Source organism: Colletotrichum navitas (assembly GCF_030913465.1).
Source record: "Colletotrichum navitas strain CBS 125086 chromosome Unknown LY79scaffold_79, whole genome shotgun sequence".
Taxonomy (NCBI): domain Eukaryota; kingdom Fungi; phylum Ascomycota; class Sordariomycetes; order Glomerellales; family Glomerellaceae; genus Colletotrichum; species Colletotrichum navitas.
The window spans coordinates 101,638-122,968 of NW_026850625.1; the positions used below are offsets into that span (position 1 = coordinate 101,638).

General features: G+C 50.7%; 9 protein-coding genes across 9 annotated transcripts; 6 read left to right on the plus strand and 3 right to left on the minus strand.

Annotated features, from left to right (window-relative positions):
- Positions 1-1,020: 1,020 nt before the first annotated feature.
- Positions 1,021-2,571, plus strand: LY79DRAFT_524315 (uncharacterized protein; the record flags this gene model as incomplete). The annotated part of the gene is made up of 2 exons (XM_060555621.1): positions 1,021-1,498; positions 1,556-2,571. The coding sequence occupies 2 exons, from the start codon at positions 1,021-1,023 to the stop codon at positions 2,569-2,571; spliced, it is 1,494 nt and encodes a 497-aa protein (XP_060409727.1).
- Positions 2,572-2,980: 409 nt separating this feature from the next.
- On the plus strand, positions 2,981-5,194 carry LY79DRAFT_662344 (uncharacterized protein; the record flags this gene model as incomplete). The annotated part of the gene is made up of 6 exons (XM_060562809.1): positions 2,981-3,523; positions 3,625-3,650; positions 3,998-4,070; positions 4,307-4,415; positions 4,849-4,869; positions 5,015-5,194. Exons 1-6 carry the CDS (start codon positions 3,402-3,404, stop codon positions 5,192-5,194), a joined length of 531 nt encoding a protein of 176 aa, XP_060409728.1. The 5' UTR covers positions 2,981-3,401.
- Positions 5,195-6,335: 1,141 nt separating this feature from the next.
- On the plus strand, positions 6,336-7,136 carry LY79DRAFT_372777 (thioesterase-like superfamily-domain-containing protein). The gene is made up of 3 exons (XM_060552841.1): positions 6,336-6,390; positions 6,448-6,617; positions 6,689-7,136. The coding sequence occupies exons 2-3, from the start codon at positions 6,465-6,467 to the stop codon at positions 6,992-6,994; spliced, it is 459 nt and encodes a 152-aa protein (XP_060409729.1). The 5' UTR covers positions 6,336-6,390; positions 6,448-6,464; the 3' UTR covers positions 6,995-7,136.
- A 944-nt stretch (positions 7,137-8,080) lies between these two features.
- Positions 8,081-9,790, plus strand: LY79DRAFT_640133 (dienelactone hydrolase). Its single transcript, XM_060562331.1, has 3 exons — positions 8,081-8,461; positions 8,521-8,964; positions 9,025-9,790. The coding sequence occupies exons 1-3, from the start codon at positions 8,140-8,142 to the stop codon at positions 9,687-9,689; spliced, it is 1,431 nt and encodes a 476-aa protein (XP_060409730.1). The 5' UTR covers positions 8,081-8,139; the 3' UTR covers positions 9,690-9,790.
- A 373-nt stretch (positions 9,791-10,163) lies between these two features.
- Positions 10,164-11,776, minus strand: LY79DRAFT_566642 (CoA-transferase family III). The gene has a single exon (XM_060558838.1). The coding sequence runs from the start codon at positions 11,587-11,589 to the stop codon at positions 10,267-10,269; it is 1,323 nt and encodes a 440-aa protein (XP_060409731.1). The 5' UTR covers positions 11,590-11,776; the 3' UTR covers positions 10,164-10,266.
- Positions 11,777-11,964: 188 nt separating this feature from the next.
- LY79DRAFT_566643 (acyl-CoA dehydrogenase domain-containing protein) lies at positions 11,965-13,712 on the plus strand. The gene has a single exon (XM_060558839.1). It carries the CDS (start codon positions 12,088-12,090, stop codon positions 13,426-13,428), a length of 1,341 nt encoding a protein of 446 aa, XP_060409732.1. The 5' UTR covers positions 11,965-12,087; the 3' UTR covers positions 13,429-13,712.
- A 697-nt stretch (positions 13,713-14,409) lies between these two features.
- LY79DRAFT_524313 (uncharacterized protein) lies at positions 14,410-15,480 on the plus strand (the record flags this gene model as incomplete). The annotated part of the gene is made up of 2 exons (XM_060555620.1): positions 14,410-14,954; positions 15,006-15,480. 2 exons carry the CDS (start codon positions 14,410-14,412, stop codon positions 15,478-15,480), a joined length of 1,020 nt encoding a protein of 339 aa, XP_060409733.1.
- Positions 15,481-16,311: 831 nt separating this feature from the next.
- On the minus strand, positions 16,312-17,346 carry LY79DRAFT_524341 (pectinesterase; the record flags this gene model as incomplete). Its single annotated transcript, XM_060555622.1, has 1 exon — positions 16,312-17,346. The coding sequence occupies one exon, from the start codon at positions 17,344-17,346 to the stop codon at positions 16,312-16,314; it is 1,035 nt and encodes a 344-aa protein (XP_060409734.1).
- Positions 17,347-18,631: 1,285 nt separating this feature from the next.
- Positions 18,632-21,052, minus strand: LY79DRAFT_372827 (nonselective cation channel). The gene is made up of 4 exons (XM_060552842.1): positions 20,760-21,052; positions 20,663-20,691; positions 20,512-20,613; positions 18,632-20,453 (listed from the first exon to the last, which is right to left on the minus strand). The coding sequence occupies exons 1-4, from the start codon at positions 20,966-20,968 to the stop codon at positions 18,670-18,672; spliced, it is 2,124 nt and encodes a 707-aa protein (XP_060409735.1). The 5' UTR covers positions 20,969-21,052; the 3' UTR covers positions 18,632-18,669.
- Between the last annotated feature and the right edge of the window lie 279 nt (positions 21,053-21,331).

The window sequence follows — 21,331 nt, forward strand, 5'->3', positions numbered from 1 at the left end:
TATCATAAGACTAATTTCGTTGACGTAGTGGTTGAAATACTGGATTGCGTTGCGTATCGGTATACATTCGGCAATGCAGCTTGTGTCATTGAGCCCCGGGCTGGGAAAAGGATTTGTCTGGTAGTGAACGTCAACGAAAAGCATAATACCGCTTCACGAAATCGACGAGTGCAATGACGCATCATCCTCAGGTTATTTGCCGTAAAGTCCTAGTTCTCATCCACACCCAGAACTTAAGTCAACGAGACATGCTAAATGCATAATTCAGTGAGTTAGCCCTGGAAAAAGCAAGCGTAAGGAGAAATCCCTCCCGTCCCGTGTGGGCGACTTGCTGCTGGTCTCTGGTGAAGTTGACCGAGGCGCGGATGGTTTTCCGTCCTGTTGACCAGGCCTGCAGCTCAACAATTTTAGTCTTTTCCTGCGCATAAAGTAATCCCATGAGCGTCTTGACGATGTGATGGCGAAGTATCTGAGATGTAGCCCCGCAAGTGATCCGGTTGGACGGGAGTTTATCAGACACCTCATTCCCGGCTTAGCAGGATCGGCCTAGGTCATTTTTACCTTTCTCATTTTAGAGAGCCTCCCGCGTCAGTATCTCTGCGCATCAAGCTATGCCGGGCAACCCCAGCTCCATTCCCCGTTCGATCGTACCGTGCCTCACTACTAGGACCAGATCCTTTCCAGCCTGTTTGGTAATCCAAGCGTCGATATCGAGGTTGCCCAATATTATGCAAATCGGGCATATCCTTTTCAGCCAAAAGAGAGAAGCTCAGTACCACACCGACGGTAGTAACTGAGTTGGAATTGTTCGATCACACCACTTCGGAAACAAAGCTTCAGCGTTGAGAGTGACTTTGGAGACGACAAAGCTGTCGTTATGTGATGAAGACTAAAAACGGACCAGTCGGAGGTTGGCAGGCAGCTTTATAAATATCTACCCACTCAGAAGAAGTGTTGATCCATCTCGAAAGGCTGCATTGTCATCGAAAATCTAAGACGAGACCACACGACTTTATCAAAATGGCTCTTACACCCCGAATGGATCCGTATGCGCGGCTGCTCTTCCGCTTATATGAGGCCCTTGTTTTGCTTTCGATTTTGCGGCCAGTGAATGGGTCTCATCTTATCACGCAGCTCAGCAGCTACACCATCCAAGACGCTAGAAGGCGCTTTCTCAAAAACCTGTGCTTCCTTTGCGACTACAAAAAAGGGGGCGATAGCACCACTGCCATAGCCGTGGAGGAACGTGAAGACTGCTACGTTTTCTGGGTTTCCTCGAACGAAGGGCCTGGGGAGAGCGTCACACGTCACCTGAGTGATGTTCTTGATCATGTACAGCGTTTTGCCAGTCACAGTGAGGACCGTGTCACATCAGAGGAGGCTTTATTGGTCATGTGCACTGCGTTTGCTTCGTTGCGGATCAGGCAGCTGATCCGAATTCTACGCAATGCGGCTAGAAGATGCCGAGTGTCTCTGGAGGGCGCTCAGAATGAGCACAGTGGGTACAATCTTCAATCCTTGTTCAAGTTTCTGTTGAGCTAGCTGACACGATCAGACGACGGTGTCAAGAACTGGCTTCGAAGCTTCGAGGATCAAAACTCCTCCGAGCTGTCTATGTGCCGGGCAGCGTATCGCGCTCGCAATGACGAAGAACTGCGTCAGATAGAACAGCTTGGCCAAGAATCCGAAGACACCCCTGGTGTAATGCAGACTGCCCCCGCGTTCCGCGCGGTCAAGCATATGATCGGCCGGTTGGCAGCTTATATCCGCGCCGTTTCTCAGCTCCTTGACGACGGAAGCCGTTTGCGGAAACTTCTTATGGACTATCGCATCGTGTACAGTGTTCAATGCCCTGCGAGCGCGGCAGTTCCCGAGGCCGACCCACACACCACCTTGAGCGGTGTACTTAAACGCTTGCTCCCTAATCAAGACGATCGATACCCGCTGTATCTTCGTTTCCTCACGCACCTAGACAAGCAAGTTCATATCGAATCTAGGCTACACAAGGAGTTCAAGTCAGGCAAACTGGAGCCTGGCGTCCATGCCGAGGTTCAGCTACTGCATCACTTTTACAGCGAAAGACGCCAGTTCGCTGCCAAAGATAGATATATTGCGTGTAGCAAACCTGCATGCATCTGCTGTGAGCTATACTTTCGTCATCATCCTGCCAAAGTCTGTCTACTCGATTCCCACCGAAGAGCGTACCCGAATTGGGGAATCTTGAGCCTTGCAGGGGGAGCAGATAACCCCCAATGGCTCGAGTACCGCAAAACTATCAATGATGTGGTAGGAGATCTGAAGTTCATGTTCCTTGACCAGATCTCGGAGCTGCGGATTTTGAGCTGCGAGCGTCAAGACACGTTAACACAGATAACTACATCCCAGGGTAGCGTAGATGGCGATTCGGATTCAGAAATGGACACATTTGCGAACTCCAACAATGTTGAATCAACTACGCTCTATCCAGATGTAAACCTCAATAACACTGCTGGTCTACAAAGCCTTTCGTTGGACGTACAAGTCAGCTCAGACGATGAGGTTGAGATAGGAAGTGGGGCAACACTGTTATAAGTCTTCAAAGGATTTGTTATATTGTTAAAAAAAAAAAAAGAATGTGTGTGTATAGTTGTTCTGCCTGTTATTTGTGCTTGTTGTTTTGGATGTGCCGTTTCCAATTCTGTCAACTAATAATTAAGCACACGGAAGACAGAAAATACTCCTTTAAATTCAAAATGTTGGAAAAAAACAACCATTGAGCTCTCTTTCCCTTTCTTCCTTTTTTTTTTTTTTCTTTTTCTTATTTCTGTTGGGGATCACGGCCTAATCTTCTCCGAACATGACGGTCGAGGTTGTACATTCTTGTGAAGGACGCTCCGCATTTGCACTCAAACCGGGGCTGTCGAAAATGCGTTCCGTAGTGTTTTCCCATGTCTCGTTGACACGCTGATGTAATGGGGCACACAGGACACAGAACAGGCTTGTAGTGGGTTCTGATGTGCTTCCTGCTTCAACCTTCAGTATTACGCCCTATCCCCTGGCCGATTGTGTGCAGTCCGACATACCTCCAGCGGCCCAATTCCGAGAATTGCTTACCGCAACTAGGCCACGTACATCTTAATATCCCCGTTTGACTTTCTTCGTCAACACACAGCGGCAATTTCTTCTCCTCAAATTTGACTCGAGCATAGGGATCTACTTGCTGTTCGAAAGGAAAGAATGGAAAAAGTCCGTCTGGGCTTCTCGTCCTAACGAAAAAGTGTTCTGCCTTGCTTGTATCGTCACACTCTCCCGACTCATTTGCAGTTGGTCCTACGCGAGGGCTCTGGGTGAATGCTAAGTAATCACTCTAAAGAGGTTGCGAAGCATCAAAAAGTCCAGAGCTATCCCGGAGGTCAGGAGAAATGTCTATGGCTGACTTCATCGTTCTGTCCGTAGGCATCTCTATATTGAAGTCCGAAAGCGACATGGTTTCAGAAACGGATTTAGATGCGAGTCTTCTGCTTGCCGACTTGACTTTAATTTCGTGAGTGAAAGACACTTGCTTTCTATATGTAAAGAGCGTACGGGCCATAAGGCACTATAAAGGGTTAGTCGGGTTATTTTGCGGTTCAGGCATTCTTACAGTTGTGGTCCACCATCTGCAGTATCTCGTAAGGAGGGCGACAGCCTCTTGCTTGGGTGACGTGGCTTGTCCCTTTCATTTATCTTTTTCTCTTTGGTAAAGTCCGTAGCAATAGTGGATGTTGATAGTTATTTTGGGCATTAAACTTCCTGTTTTTCTTTTTGCTTTGTTGGGGTTGTTGAACACTATTTGGCGGGAAGCCCATCGAGCTAATCGGGCCAGCAGGCGTCCCGAAATGATTTGAGATTGCCTGTTCTACTACGGAGTATAGAAGCTCAATCTAGTCATTAACGCTACAGTAGCATGTCAAATACGAAAGCAGCCCTCCTAGTGGAGTAGGAGCGGGGTCTTTTCGGGCTGAAACAAATCATATAGCTGAACTCAACCTTGTTCCGCCGGACGAAAAGGGAAGACGAGACCAACGAGTATCTGACAATGAAGATTACAGGTAAAAATATCCTGTGCTGTTATCAAAATCAATGTTGTAATCAAAGTTTTGACACACGAGGCTTTAACTCAATTTGTAGAAAGCTGGTAATAAGCCTTTCAACGCACAGAGCACACTTAAAAGTTAAGTTTCGGCATCACAAAAGACAAATACTTTATTACTGATCATATGTCAGAGAAGCTGCCAGGCCCATCTGCTCATAGAAGATATCTATGACGACCCAACTTTAACCGCAGGACTTCTGAAGGACACCAAGAAGCTTCTAGTTTCTCTTCTGAAGGTCCAGCATTCACGGCAGTATCTAACCCTGGCGCCATCCTCAATGCCCCGGAAGAGATATACAGAGTACAATATCCAGCAGGCCATGTGCGATGCCCTCTATTTGGGCATTCGGATGACAACACGAGCCGGAAAATATGATCTCCTCGGTCAAAACTCCAGGATTGATTACACAAGGACGTTCGATGACAAAGGCAAGAGAATGCTGTCAACGACTCTAAAGGCGCCAAGAGGAATATAGTTCGGACTGAATGTAATACATGTAGGAGACTACAATCCGGCTGCCACCGTATACAGTGACATGCAGAAATTCTGAAGTCATGTGGGTAGGGGGGAACTAAGTGGTTGACTTCAGACTTTCTGCATGTTGCTGCAAACAAATTGAGGAATTAGCAACCAAACTTCTCCCTAAGGGGGACTCGAACCCAACCGGCGCAAACTGGGCGGGGCGCTTCGTAGGCCCGTATCAGACCAACAAGCTACTAAACTACATGAAAAGACTTTCCGGTTATGGGCTAAGGTACGATAGCACAATGTCTTTCCACTGGAATTATGTGCTGTGCTTCCAAGTAGACATCTTCAACTTAGCCAGGAGCAAAACTCAGACATAGCGCATTGCCAGACCCAGCGCTAGATCGTGTTTGAGTCTTGACTGTGGAAAACAGGGAATATTGATCTGTCTTGGAGGTATCGGCAAGAACGGCAGAAGTCAATTTATTACATTAACTTGGAAAAGCGGTTTCCTACAGATGAAGCACTACTATCTCCAGCCGCCAAGTGGCGGGTGTGAGGCTGCTCAAAAGCCCGCACTATTGTTCCTATCGAACGGTACAGATCATAATTAGATGTCGTTTGATTTGAAACGTATACAAACCTCGATTTGTTGTGCAGTGACCCTACAAACCTATTTATAAACCTGCATATTGAACCCTACTCGGAAAAAGACAAGTTCCGTAACACCAATCCCGAAAGGAGTTTACCTCTTGTCGGATCCTACTTCCTGTTTCTTGTTTCTCGAAACACCACTTGGTAAACCGCCCTGCTGTCACCGCTTGTCAAGAAAGCTGGGATCGAGAATGCCATGCAGCCTAGAGATAAGACGGGTGCTCGACTTTTGGGTCGGCACTCAGCCCATCTAATCTACACTGTGATACTCAATGATGCGGAAGTTGCGCCTAGAAAGATGTCAACCAATTGAGTTTCAGTCAAGCCGGCGTTCTTAAGCACTCCAGCCCACTTGATATCTTCCAAGGAAATGCGATTATGGAGGTCATCGGCTGACAACACTGTGAAGGCCTAGGAAGTCGCCACTGGCCAGGTCTCCGGAGGTTGTATTGTATTAAGGTTGGACTGTTCCAAGCTGCATCTCCTGTGCACACGCTAGAAGTCTACTAAAGCCGTGATCGAACTCGGCGCAAACCCATCAACCCCGCTTCCTGCGCACCCCGTCCACCCCATCTCAAACTGACCTGTTTATACCACCTGCATCCCATTGCCGATATAAAACCACTCGGCGGAGGCGCTTCTTAGCTCGTCATGGTTCCCTCACTCACCAGACAACCTGTCTGTTGTCTCTTGGCTCGTCCGGTACTCGGGGGACAACAGCACCTGCGCCTACCTAAAAGCACATACGCCAAAGCACAGTTGAAATGCGGCAATTCTCGGCAAGGCACTGATGACGTCACTCTGAAAACCTCGGCACGATGGTTTTCAGAGCTACAGGCGCGTCTTCAGCACCTAAGAAGCAGCGCCAGCTCCCCTCGGTTTGTTGAAGAGGCTGATCGGCTGCTGCGACGGACTGATGCACAATGGATACAGCTTTTGGCAGGCAGCCAAGGCTTTCTTACGGAACCAAAATGGAGAGGCCTGGACAATCATCAACTATTCTGGGGTGACATGGTACGCTTTCGGCCAGCGGCTGCTGGAACTCCAATTCCTCCTGGCGTGATTAATGCTAACGGTGACTTCAATTAGGACATCATGGTGAGTGTCTTGGTCATTATAATACAATCATGTCAGGCTGCGAGCTTACAATCTTAGGGTATGTGCAATTTGTGCCTGCTGTAGAGATGGTGTCTCCTTCGCTCACTGCCAATAGGCCATATCAACAACGTTATGTACAACCGCTATGTCGAGACAGGCCTAGTCCAGTTCTTTCGGACCCATGGGCAAGACTCCGCAGCTGAAGAAAAGAAGGAGTGGGAGGATCTCGTGACCCCGCGAGGCCTGGGAGTCATTAAAAAGAGCATTACCACCGAGTTCAAATTTGTACGTTGACGATTCGGAGCACAACATTGATGCAACGGATGCTGATTCCGAGAACTTCCACCTCTGAACAGCCGATGAAATTCCCCGACAGAATCCATGTCCTGTACAAGTTGACTGAACCGCCAACATACGACACGACTTCTCTCAATTTGGAGGCATGGGTCTTGTCAGACCAACACCGCCGAATTGCCGCAAGATGTGTAGAAGAGACCGTGATTTATGATTATGCGGTGGGGAAGAAGTCCATGTTGAAGCCTTTCATGGTAGAGAAGCTTCAGCAAACATTTTTGATGCAGGAGAAGGCTAGGGAGGCTTTCCAGGCCGAAGCGAAACAAGTCATCGCAACCGTCGAGAATATGGAAGCTCAAATCGAATGAACTAGGTATATGGCCTCATTTGGTTCGATTTCCACGAAATAGAATCCACCAAATATGTATAACAGCCTAGATGGTGATCAGGAGTACCACATATAAATCGCAATGGAATCGAGAACTGACTGAGAAGTATGACGGGGTCTAAAAAGCCTTACTCATGGTCTCAGTGCTACGTTTGAGCGAATGCTGGTTTTCGATCTCGGGAAATATATCCACGGCACGAGTCCAGGTGAGGCAGTACCTGTCTCCTTGATGCGGCAACCGTTAACAACATCAAGCTCATTTGTCACCTATGGACTTTGGGGGCAGGAGTAGACGTTCCCGATAGGATGAGGCTGCTGAGACCTCTGCATGTCGCTGCAGAGCATGGGAGGAAAGAGATGGTTACACTACTGCCGGAACATGGGGCATCGCCCTTTGGGCTGAAGTGATAAAGACACAATATCATTTTATCGAATTGCTCCTTTCTTGGGGTGCCGATCCTGAGAGTGCCTCAAAGTTTGACATCACGCCATTGTATTTAGCAGCAAAGGACCCGGCACTTCTGATTGTTGAAGGCATTTCCAGGGCCCTTGCCCAGCTCACATGATGCAGAACGTAACACCTCGGCCGGCTTTTCCATTTACCAACAGTGCTCGCAACCAGCAATGGTGACAGATTCTATTCTTCAACAATGTTAACAGATACCAACCCAATTACTGTTCATCCATCCGTACGGATACCCCTGTAGTACCAATAGGACCCTCTTCAAGAGGTGACTGATCCTGGAAGGAAATGTTTCAAGTACGGGGGGTGGAGGCCGGCTACAGTAGGCTAATGAAGATTTAGGTGTTGAACGAGAGGAGTAAGCGGGAGGACAGCTTTTGCTACAAGAGACTCGGCGGACTTGGGATGATCAACACAGCGTCCAATCAGAATCATGGTATCGGACAAGTTGGAACCGCTCCATACGGCGTTGGGCTGTACCCCGCTGATATCATAGACAGACCAGACCAAGCATATTTGAAATATGACGTCATCGTGAAGTGAACTCCGGCCATCGTCTCATACTATCAATAATGGATGGAATTCGACTCAGAAAGGGCAAACCTATGTAGTTCACAAATCCAGTTGTTCCTCACCACCGAAAGCTGCAAGCAAATTCCGTCATGAATATTGACATACCGAACCTGGTCAAGGCCGCCGTACCAGAGTCTGAAGGACGCAATGCACGCATCGTCTCAGACAACCTTACCGGCTCCAATCACAGAGATCCCAACTTTTTGTCCCGGAATTTCCCTCGCGGGCGACCGAGGCTGTACATAACTGCGGAAGATGAGGACTTCGACCAAATTACACTAAGTGAATGGCGCGACGAGGGTTTCGATGTCGAATATTTGCCGATGGGGAATAGCGCGGACAAGTACCGGGGCAAGCTCCGATCGTTGAGCAAGAAGAAACTGGGACCCTGTGAGACTTTTGGAATCGTCGGTTAGTGAAGAGTCCACCATGGATTATAACCTGATGCAATTAAGTTAATACATGTACAGCATATGGTGATGCGGCAGCTGTCTGCCTGGAGCACTACCACGTCATAGACAACAACCCAGAGTTCAAGCTAGGGTTGCTCATCGCTTACTACCCGACAGCCATTCCAGATCCCAAAGGGCACTTCCCCAGCAGCATCTCAGCTCTTGTTCATCTTGCTGCTGGTGAGGAGATTGGTATCACGAAGCAAACCCAGATGGTAGGGATACAAGGCAGGCGGCGCACGACTTGCAAGAAAGTGGAAGCCGGCATTGGCACGGGAGGGACTTTGCGGCTCGCGTACCCAACTTACACTTATGAGGCCGAGCCCGGTTTTGCCGAGCATGACCTGGATGAATACAACAAAGTCCCGGCAGAGTTAGCGTGGAGCCGGAGCCTAGGCGCGGCGAGGAAAGCGTTCAACAACCACGTTGACTTGGAACTTGTGTTGGAGGAAAATGTTCAGGGTCGGTATCAAGCAAGATATGAGGCAAAAATAGTGAGATCGAGCTAACTTGCACGCACAGGCAAATTCTTTACTCGAAACCTGAGCCAAACGATGTCAACGTACACAACACACAAGAGCCCGCACGTGACTCATATGCCGACCTTGACAGGAGGCATCGGAGCATCGGAACTTGAGCGCTTATACTCACAGTTCTTCAGCAACCCCCGGTCAATGAAACTGACTCTGATTTCTCGCACCATTGGGACCGATCGAGTTGTCGATGAGGTCCACGTCCGCTTCAAGCACACCGAAGAGATGCCGTGGATCTTGCCCGGAGTCCCGGCAACGAACAAGCGGGTCGAAGTGCTCGTGGTCAGCATCGTCGGGTTGAGAGGAGGCAAGCTTTACCACGAGCATGTGTATTGGGATCAGGCCAGTGTTCTGGTGCAGATTGGCTTGTTGGACCCGAAGCTAATACCCGACGCGGCGCGTAAGAACGGAGTGCAGAGGCTACCAGTCGTCGGAAGAGAGGCGGCGAGAAGAGTCCTGAAAGGATGGGACCCGGACGAGGAGGGAGAAGCTGACAACGGACTGATACCGGGTTGGAATGAGGATGAGTCCGGAGATGAGCGGGACGAAGAGGAGGTAGTCGAGGACGGTGAAGCATCCAAGAAGAAAGATTCGGACAAGAAGAGTATGCCTGAGAGGCCAAAGCCTGACACGAAAGACTCTGGCGGCAAGTAATGATGAGAGCCAAAAGGGGGCGACCAGGAGGAGATTACGTATCTTAACGAGAGAGGAAGATTTAATTACGTTCCTATCTGGCTTTTCCAATTGATATACGGTTGAGATGCTTCCCAATGAAGAATACAGAATAAAAATGAAGCAGAAGCAAATCAGAGGGCATCAGAACATCCAGGAGTTGGTGTAAGGCGCAGAAGATGTAATGCCCTCATATTTTCATTTACTTTCTGATTTATTATACAATGCGTTTAATCGAAATACATTCGTGTGGGAGAGATCAGTGTACTTTGACAATACATTTTTATATTAGTCACGGGTATGCTTGTAGATAGTGCAGAATCAACTTACGAGAATGGAATCGTACGTTTATGGGACAAGATGGTTTTTCCAAGCCTAGGTGCGTGTAGTCGCAGCTTTAGTATTCCTGCAAATCAAATGTTACGCGCCATACGATAACGTTTGGTTAATGGAGATTAGATCATGAAAATTATAAAGACTCGGCCATCATGCATCGACGTGTAGGACCCCCTTGAAAGTGCTGTATTTGTAGATATGCCTCAAAAAGCACATGTGAAAATCAAGCTTCAAACCCCACCTCCTTGAAGATTGCTTCGTTATGCTCTCCGAGGCCAGGCACTTTACCCATCCTTGAACTATCGACCGTAGCAAACCCCGGAGGGATCAGGGCTGGAATTGTTCCACTTGGCGTCTCAACATCTGTCCATCGTCCCCTAGCCTTCAGTTGCGGGTGGTTCCACACCCCTTGCAGATCGTTCACGTTGGCATTTGCGATAGACGCGACATCCAACTTCTTGAGAACTTCATCAGCCGATAAGCGCGCAAAGACATCGCAGATGATCTTTTTCAGCTCATCGCGGTTCTCCACTCTGAGAGTGTTGCTGACGAAACGTGGGTCCTTGGCCAAGGTCTCATCATTGAGGACGTCGCGACAAAGGTTCGCCCATTCCCGCTCGTTCTGCACGCCAAGCATGACGGAACCGCCGCCTCCCGTCTCGAATGGTCCATAAGGATAGATGGAAGCATGGGACGCCCCCGAGCGGGGAAGGCAAGGGGCGTCGTTGTATGTGTAGTACATGGGGAAGCTCATCCATTCGACCATACTTTCGAGCATTGAAACGTCTACCCGAGATCCTTTCCCGTTCTTACCGCGTTTGATCAGAGCGGCAAGGATGCTGGAATAAGCATACATGGCGGCTGAGATGTCGGCAATAGATATTCCGGCCTTCGCCGGCTCCGGTCCGTTACCGGTGACTGAGAGGAAGCCTGCTTCGCTCTGGACGAGGAGATCATACGCTTTTTTGTCTCTATAAGGTCCATCGGATCCATAGCCTGAGATATCACAGACGATGAGAGAGGGGTGGGTTTCCTCGAGGGTATTGTATCCTAGACCAAGGCGTTCCGTTGCCCCGGGAGCTAGGTTTTGGACCAACACGTCCGCCTTGACAAGGAGCCTCTTGAGAACCTCAAAATCTCTGGGATTCTTCAAATCCAGGGCCAGGCTCTCCTTTGAGCGGTTTGCCCAGACAAAATGTGAGGCCATTCCGTTGACGCGGGTGTCGTATGACCTGGCGAAGTCGCCAACGCCGGGGCGCTCAATCTTGATGACTCGGGCGCCCATGTCGGCAAGTTGTCTGGTGCAGAAGGGTGCGGCAATAGCTTGCTCGAGGCTGACGACGGTGACGCCCTCTAGGGGCAGAGGTTCCCGCCTAGCCTCTGCCCGTATCGAGGTCGTCATGCTGTAACGAATTACACGCATATGCCCGGGAAATGGTCGTGTGCATGCGTGGACCTGTCGTGATGTGAGGGATGGTCCCCATTCTCTTGTGATGGCTGCGACCCTGGGGGTTACAAGCGCCAGCACGGCTTTTGGGGGAGACATGGTGGATGCCGTTGGATGCGGACCAAAACAATATGTTGTTCAATGGCTGGTGTCACAGACCCAACGCCGATGGCCCTTGTAGTCCTTATACTAACGACTGAGCGAGAAAGTCAAACATCCGGGTGTTTATGCCTGTCGCTGGGCTGCCATTTATGATGTTTCTTGTATGGCCGTCACCTCTGTCCAGTCAAGGGGAAACATGCGATTCCCCAAGTGATTGGGGGCTTGATTCGGCTTCTTTCTCCCCGAGTCGGCTTTATGGCAATGTCCCCAACCAGCTTAGTGTCCAATCCTAGCGTCAATCACCTTGGTGTCGTCATTCGGCAATTGTTCAGGGCGACAACACCGTCCGTACCTCTGCATCTGTTTGGCCGGCACAAGTTGGCGTTCACGACCTCTGGTCGTCTGTTGCAACCCTAATTGCATTTAGTTGCTGGGCACTTCTTCTCTATCTATCAAAGACCGTGGTCACACACTCAGCTCTTGAGCAACCAGTCCATGATGTCTGAATTATTGACACGAAATCTCTGGCGTGTTATGAGGCCTGCGGTAAAGTCAACCGTATGCATGCGCCGGGCCGCACCAACATCCAGACCCAAAGTTGCGGCCTTCTCGACGTCACCAGCTCACAACATCATGGAGACAACCGGCTTCACAGAGAACCAACTCACTGTCCGCGAAGCAGTCGGCCAGGTGTGCTCCGAGTTTCCCAATACTTACTGGCAAGAACACGACCAAAACGAGCAAGACCCGAAGGAGTTTCACGCGGCGCTCGCAAAGGATGGATGGCTCGGCATCGCCCTCCCGGAATCCCTCGGCGGTTCTGGCCTCGGCATCTCCGAGGCGACCATGATGATGCAGACTATCAGCGAGTCCGGCGCGGGCATGGCTGGCGCACAATCCATCCATGCCAATGTCTATGCGACGCAGCCCCTGGCCAAGTTCGGTACGCGGGAGCAACTCGAGGGCACAATACCCAAGATCATCTCCGGCGAGTGGCGGACTTGTTTTGGCGTTACTGAGCCCAACTCTGGACTTGACACCCTACGCCTCGCGACAACGGCCAAGAAGCAGTCAGACGGGTCGTATGTTGTCACCGGACAGAAAATCTGGATCACTTGCGCGCAAGTCGCCTCCAAAATGATCCTGCTCGCGCGCACAAAGGCCTACGAAGACTGCAACAAACCGAGCGAAGGCCTGTCGCTCTTTTGCATCGACGTCGACAAGTCGCAGCCGGGCCTCGACATGCGTAAGATCAAGAAGATGGGCGGACGCGCCGTCGACGCCAACGAGGTCTTCTTTGACAACTACCACATACCTGCTAGTTCTCTCATTGGCCAGGAGGGCCAAGGCTTCAAGATCATCCTCCACGGCATGAATGCTGAGCGGTGCCTCTTGGCCGGCGAGGCGCTAGGTCTAGGCTACGCCGCCATAGCCAAGGCATCCGCGTACGCGCGGGATCGTGTTGTTTTCAACAGGCCCATTGGCCAAAACCAGTCGATCGCGCATCCGTTGGCGGATGCATACATGGGGCTGGAGGCGGCCAAGTTGGCTACCTACCACGCCGCGAGATTGTACGATGCCAGCCGCGACGACCCATCCATCCGCCAGGACCAGGTTGGCGTCGCCGCCAACAGTGCCAAGTACGTGGCGGCGGAAGCGGCGTTCACAGCCTGCGAGCGTGCGGTGCTCACACACGGTGGTATGGGCTATGCCGCCGAGTACGACGTCGAAAGATATCTCCGCGAAATTCTGGTTCCCAGGATCGCGCCCGTCTCTCGTGAGATGATTCTATCTTACATCAGCGAGAAAGTCCTCCAGCTGCCGCGGAGCTACTAGAAACTTCAACCGCGGCGGGCGGGCAGTTTAATGGGAACGGAGCTTGCTAGGAAATGCAAGGAAGGGCCTATCACACATCATGTTTTGCACACATGTAGGCGAATAAGATGTACTCTGCTTCATCAGTCTACAAGGTTCAATATCGAGTTTCTTCACACGCCACATCCTTGTATCAACAATAATGTTTTGGATCTTTTCCTACAATACCTAGACGAATCTATCGCAAAAAGAATCAACGGTGATGGCCATGGTCCAGCACCCGCACCGAGTAACAACACCCCCTCCTCGACGACAGGTCTGGGCCCCTTAGAAACATTAGCAATGAGCCCTGCGCATGGTTTACTCACTACTCAGGATCCTCTTGGGCAAACAATACCAGGTACAGTGGATGGCGAATACTTAATCTCATGCGTACCAACTGGGAGGGCGAGGATGCACTTGAGGATCTGGGCTTATTATTCCTAGATCCCCAGCTGTACGCCAATGATCCTGTGCAAGTTGAGGGGCTCGACTTTCTGCAGCGTTGCCTATGACGACAGTTTTATCATTTTCCAAACTCGATCAAACAATCCAAATCCGCGTTGTGGACTTTTCTGTGTAGCTGTAGCCTCTTTGTCGTCAGGAAGCACGTAGTCTATTACGCACCATCTCGGCTTCTTGACCTCAGCGAGACATGAAGAAGCCGGAAGGGATATACCCGAAGAGGCCGGCTACCCCACAGACTATGCTTGGGGATCGGCGCTACTTCGGTCGACACATTCCTTAATAGTCGCCATCGCTCCAACACGCGTACGGCACCTTGCAGCCATTTCCTCTGCCTTTGCTTCCACAAATTGCCAGAGCTACCGGCATTGTTCTATGATGCATGCAGTGGAGCGAATTGCCAGATTCACTGACTATGATAATTGAATAGAGGCATCGCCGTCCCCAAAGGAATCTAATATCACTCCTCCCAGTCGCTGCCCTTCAAATGCTCTCATGATGGCATCACTAATAGCTCACCAAACAAGGCCGGTCGTCCGCCGTTGCATCATCGCCGGCCGCCGGTTTCTGACGACCAACGCAACGGACGCCGCCTCGAAGCTCCTTGATACCTTTGCTAGCAAATGCGTCGTCCGCAAACAAGTCCTTGACTCCAACCAGCTTCAGCGCCTAAGCCTAACCCTCAACCGCAAGGAGCTGCATCCCGGACAAGACGTCTCAGCAGACGCGCCTGTACAGGGTACGCCGCTACCACCGGGTTATCACCTCGTCTACTTTACCCCAGCCGGCGTCGAGAGCGAGCTGGGTATGGACGGATCTGACAAGACTTTCAACGCGCCCGCCCCGTTTACGCGGCGAATGTGGGCTGGTGGGAGGATGCAGTTTCCGGAGGGGGTTTCGCTCAAGGTGGGCGAAGAAGTCGAGGAGCGGACGCGGCTGGTGGCAGCGACGCCGAAGAGAAGCAGGAGCGGTGATGAGATGGTGCTGGTGGACGTTGAGAAGGAGCTTTGGGGCTGTGATGGTCTAGCTGTCAAGGATCAGCGGTAAGTCGCTTTCATAACGATACCAGAAGACGCGAACTGACATCCTCCCAGGTCATGGATCTTCCGCCCGGAGGTTGATTATTCACATGCCGTAAATACAACGCCACCGCGGAGCGATCGACCGCCCGTCTCCGGACCCTCTACCGTCGCCGATGTGGAAGGCGAAGGCGGTGTCATGGTCCGCCATCTTCGATGGTCACCGGTTGGTTTGTTCAGGTTTTCCGCTCTGACGTTCAACGGCCATAAAATTCACTACAACGAATCCTGGACCAAGGACATTGAACGTCATCCCAATGTTGTAGTCCATGGACCTCTCAATCTGATCAACATGCTCGACTACTGGCGAGACATGTACGGACAGGATGGCAGAGAGGTGCGGCAAGTTGTTTACAGGGCCATGTCGCCGGTGTATGCAGGTGATGAATACACCATCCGCACAGCTTGTACCGAGGGTGACAATAATTATGAGATTTTGGTTGAGAAGGGCAGTACCATCTGTATGAAGGGAACCATTAAGGGGAGCTGAGCACCATTAGATTCCAGAATATGTATGGTGGCTTTGGCGAAATGACTCTGAAGCTGCTCAAATGACGAGCTTCATAATATGCAAGGCGCACGTTTGGACGATGATGAGCGTGCTGGCTGATCAGCCGACTGGCACAGTTTGTGCTCGTTCCTGGATTAATACACAACTGTACAGAGAGGAACCGAATGCCGTGATGAATAGTTATATATTTATTCCCCATTGGCCCATCACTTTCAAGTTTTGACCTTAAACCAGTTCAGGTAAGAAAGAGGGAACTCATTAGGACTCTGAGCCATTGCTAAAAAGGAGTATGGCTAGAATGTTCGTCACTTCCTAGGTCCTGGTACGTCCCCGACAGAGGTGCATCTTGTTTGGTGGTGTCGTGATATAAGCCGTAATTGCGCAGTGGCAATTACGGATCCATTTTCGTCATCACAGGTGGTCTGCCATATAATAATGATAAGAGTTGCCGGAAATTCAAACTCATCAGCGGATGAATTGCCAAGTTCAGTTGTAGGGAGGTGATTTGGGGTGATCTCGTGTTCTGCCACAGGCAACGTTCCGATAAATGTTATTTGTAAGTTACGATACACATATCCAAATACTAGATGAACAAATGGCGTTAAAATAGCCTTAATAGATTGTTGAAACTGCTGGACTTCCTAGTTCTCTTTTATCACTTAGCGGTGTGGAGCGGTCAGAATAGCTAAGCATCCTTTTGCTCTCGTATGGTCGTGAATGATAACAGTACAGCTGCGCCTTGTTCAGGCTCTTTTCATTATATTGAAAGAAAACTTATAATTGGACTCCTGAAATTCTCTTTCAATCGTTCTACAAGTAGCCCATGTCAACCCACCACTCCTTTTCGAACCCCTTACCCAGAATAGTGACAGGATTGATAGGCGCATCCAGCTTGGAGCTGAAGTTGGCTCTTACGCCCTCGGATCCGGGACCTGTGTTCTCATATTCCTTGTAATAAATATTATCTGTTCTTGAAGAGTCGTTCCAGGCTACCCATCCAATGGGCTTTACGACATCGCTAAGGGCGCTGTTCTGAAAAACGACACGTGAGAATGATCGCCATGGCCGGCCGAGTGTGACGGACGCTGGGCCGCTAGTCCCAGTGACGTTGGCCTTGTTGAAAACGTAGAAAGAAAGGTTGTCGGCAGCGTCGCGGCCGTTGGCGGTGATGTAGCCTTTACCGATCGTCTGGATATCGCAAGACTCGAACCATGCAGAAGCTCTCTGACCGAAGACAAAGTCCACGGCGCCGTTGATGAAAGATTTGGCATAGATCTGTCTCCCCTCGTTTGCGTAGACGGTATCCTGGTAACCAGTGAACTTGCAGCCGTAAAAGCCGAGGTTCGTGTTCTGGGCGCTGACTGCGAGAGCTTGGCCGTTCTTCTTGGCCCGTCCGAATGTGTTGGCAACGTTGAGGTTGTAGATCTTGATATTATCCCCCCATAGACGGAGAGTAGCGGTTGGGTCATTAGTCTTAATGTGTGGCATGGTACGCGACAGCCTATTGGTGAGAGTAGCCCTATTACCCTGGTAGGAACGAGCGTCGCAGGTGTGGCCTTGGATGGTGAGAGGTCCTATGTAATTCGGAATCAGGACTTGCTCGGTGTATATACCGGGCATGACGAAGATGGTCTGCTCTTTGGTACTGTTATTCAGGGCAAGCACGGCGTCATTGAGACGAGTGAAGCTGTTGGGATGTTTTCCTGAAGCATCGACGACCAATGAGTTGGCCGGAGGGCGAGTTCGTGCAAATCGCCCACAGCACTTTGGAGCATCTTTGGCAGGGACAGCGGCGGCGAGGACGGCTAGAGCGGCCAAGGCGACAACGCGAAGAAGCGCCACCATGTTGAATAAAGAAATTAGATTGATAAGGACTGTGCAAATCACTGCAACTTGAGGTGGGTAAGGAAAAGCACCAAGATATTTATTCCTCAAAGACTTGCGGAATCCAGCTCCAGGTTTGGGGGCTAACCCCATCTTCTGAACCAAGCTCATAGAGCTTTGTCTTCCAACCCACGTAATTGCTGTCATTCAAACCCATCCAAGGGCCTGAATTCAGCTTTTGTCTCGATCAACTCGGTGGTTGGAATGCAGGGGAAGGGCTTACATGTTGCGATCGAACATCGCCCCAATTGCATTCCCCCGGCCTTGCGGTATCACCAAGCATAGATAATAGTTTGCTCTTCTACTGGGATCTTAACAATTGCGCCGAGACTTTAGATATGTGAACGTGAGAGGATAACAAGCCAGGTCCTAAGAGACCAGGGTTCATGATCGCTTCGAATTTGGTTGGCAGGATCAAGAGGTGGAAGTAGGTGCATGGGCCACCAAACATAGAGCCACCATCTCCTCGATGATGGCTGTCACAAATATCGAGAGTTACAAAACCTGAGATAGCAAGCTGTTTGATGATGTTTGTCTTCTTCCTCGTGTTTCTCGACTGTCGATACTAAACCCAAAAAAAGAAGCAGTGCGGATCATGGCTGAAAGAAATCTGTCCACAGTGCAATCCGAAGGATATTACCAGGGTATATTCAGGGCAGTTTGTATGAAAATTAGATAAACCGCCAAAATTGTACCCGGCTTCAAAGAACTCGTAGATGGCAAACGAGAGCAAGCGAATGTCTCTACAAACTTCGTTTGATTGCTGTCGGCTGTTTTCATTTTGGGCTACGCTGTGAGCCATTCCGGAGATCTGACGAACTGTCTGAGGCTCCCGTGGACATGAGTGAAACCGCCCTCAGAACCAATGCATAGGATCAAACGTTACTCGACTAAATGAACCTGCTCTTGTTCTTTGTAGCTAGGTGTCACGAACCAAACTATTCTCGAGGCAAAGCAGGAATGACCAATGATCACCTCAAGTAGAAGGTAAAAGCACTCCTAAATTGAATTATATACGATCATTTGCCGAGCACTCAAGGCCTTTGTATGGTCCCAAAACGGCTTTCCAAGGCCGTGTCACAGCAAGCTCAATTATCTCCCTCTTAGATTTGCTTGAGATGTTACTTTATTTGACTACGGAGCATAAAGTCTATCTTTACGGGGTCCTCGCCTCCAGGCACTCACATACGTGCGCTAGTGCATCCTGACACCATTATCAATCTGTTTCTGCCTTTTTAGACCATCTGAAAGACTCGTATCGGAGATGCTGGCGTTGAGGCTTACTCACTGCCGCCTTACAGGTGACCTAGACAATGGCTCGAACTCATTTGTGCCAGCACGCTGCACACTTGGCAGGGGAAACACAATGCTGATTGGCGATCCCATTCTTGCGGGACGCCTCCTCTTAGCCGGTCGCCGTCTCGGCATTGATCGGCCAACGTCCCATGGTTCTCTGTCGCCCAGTTCGCTTTCCGCGAAGCCAACATCGCTCAGGTTGTCCAGCTCTTCCAGCTCCCGCTCCACAGCTGGCGGCGGTTCCACCTTGAAGACTGCCTGGATGTCTCCGTGTGGGTTGAAACCGCTGAAGCTCCAGTTGAGAAGTGACTGCGACCTTGCGCGGCGTGGGTGTGCCACACGACGCCGCTCAAGGGCGCTAATGATCATCAACGCTGGTGCATTGAGGGCGCGGATGAGTGAGGTGTTGACGTCGTGGAAGGATCGCGGGCTCAGCATCGACTTGAGAGGCAATAGTGCCGCGAGAGCAAGGAGGTTGAATGGGGGTGGATATGCGAATATTGAGTCGCTCTTCACGCCCGCAAACGTCAGTACGGCGCGGCGAAACTGTATTTCGGCGGGCGCGTCAGAGATTAGCTTCGAGAACGTGTTGCTCAGAATCGCGACGAGAATCGTAAGAAACAGAATATTGCCGAGGAATGCAAATGCAATCATCAGTGCCGGACCGAGAATCGGGTGGAATTCGTCAGAACGGTCGATGCCAGTGCCGTCCAGTCCGAACCACGTCCATATGAGCCATTTGCATGTCTCATACCAAGTCAGGGCAGCTGTGCCCCCGCCTACAGCGGACTTGTCATCGTTGCTTCCCACCAGCCACTGCAGGGCAAGGAAAAAGCCCATGAAACACCAAATGGAGATGAAAGTCAGACGAGTAAAGTCTTTCATCATGGCATGCATGGCTATGAAGACAATGTTGTCAGGTAACAGGGTGAATGCGAGACGGGTGAGAAGAACAGGAGCAGCAACGCAGAGAATGTGCACGCCGTATCCGTCTGCAACAACTCCTTGATAACCCATGGTGTCGTAAATGCGCGCGAAAATGTAACAGCTAAAGATGAGGCTGAACGTGATGTCGAGGAACGACCACAGGGTCTGCGAGTGGACAACCCAGCCGTGTTCGATGATGGCTGCGAATTCATTGAGAGTCCATCCCGCAGTGTATATGGCAAAGACGCACTCCCACCCACTAAGAGTGGGACTGCTCCGGTTCACCATTGTCAATATGTATAGGATGACGAGGGTAATGAACTGGAACAGCTCTGTCATCTGTCGGATCCATGGTACCAACAGACGTCTCACGTCAAGCAGCGGTGCCTGGTGCGGTTCATAAAGAGAAACCGAGGCGTGTTCGTAATGATCTGGAAGGATGTCGACAAAGGACAGAGGGGTGTAGGTTACCACTCCGTTCCAAACGGCGTCAACCAATCTCTGGCATGCTGATGAACTTAGAAAGAGTTTGCTCTCCGAAATAATTGCCAGCTCCAAGGTTGTGAGCTTCCTCTCATGCCCGTCGCGTCGTTGGATGGGCCATTGCAGCTGGCGACACTCGCTCTCAACCTCCTCGGGTGCGCCCTGGAAGGGGTCAAACCCTTCAACAAGTATATGTGCCAGAATGAGGAGGCCGATCTGGCCGGGATGATCCTCATGATATCGGCGCAACACGCGACTGGCGACAAGCTCACATAGGGTGGCGCGGGCGACATTGACGGTCTGACGCGCGGTGCTAGTGTGTTGCCTCAGAAATTGGATCCGATTCGCGAGGAGGCAGTAGACTATAGCCTCGTCAGCCAAAGGTGTCGATGGAGAAGCATTATCCGCGGAGAAACAGACCAACAGCAGGGTCGTCGGGGTCATATAAACGATCCACAAGAGGTCGTACAACCAGTAGGTTCATCCGCGGTTCACGGAGCTGGTCCAGAGTGTACGGGTCATCTGAGATCCATTAGAAAATGACATGATAACAGACATAAGAGCCAAGTACCTATACTTGCGAGTACGAGACGCCGAATCCTGCAGTTTCGTCTGCGATCAGTACTTGTCATTTGGGTGGCAGCAAAGCCCTGGTAGACCGGACTCACCGGTGTATCGTGAAATACACGGACGGCGGTGCTTCCGTACTCACGGTTCCCGTGGCGCTGGCAGACACAGGTCGGTCCGCCTCCAAGTCGTGGTCGATGCCGCCATTGGCATCAGCGGTGCGCGTCGTCGGGTTTTCATCAGCCCATGGTGACAGCGGGCGACTCCAGTCGATCAAGTCCGGGGTCCGCGGACGTTCGGCTTCTTCCATCTGAAGTAGGGGTTCGATGATGGAAACGCCTGCTCGAAGTGATGGTCGAATAAAACTCGTACGCTATCGCTTTGTTTCAACAACCTCTTCGCCGTGTTGCCGCCACTGCCCAGCCGCCAATGTCCTTCCAAGCGCAAGCCGATGCAACTCACTCTCTATCCCGTTCGCGTCAGACGGCCAGGTTGAAGTCGACATCTAAACGGAAACTGTTAGGGAAAATGCGCCAAGCCTCGCTTGGTGAATGATGCAAGTTGTTTGCAACAAACTTGGGCTGCCTCCCAGTGAGGGGTTTATTTACAACATGTCCCCTGACCGGATCAGCGCCAATCTGATCATGCGCTGCCACGCTCGTGCGCCTGACGT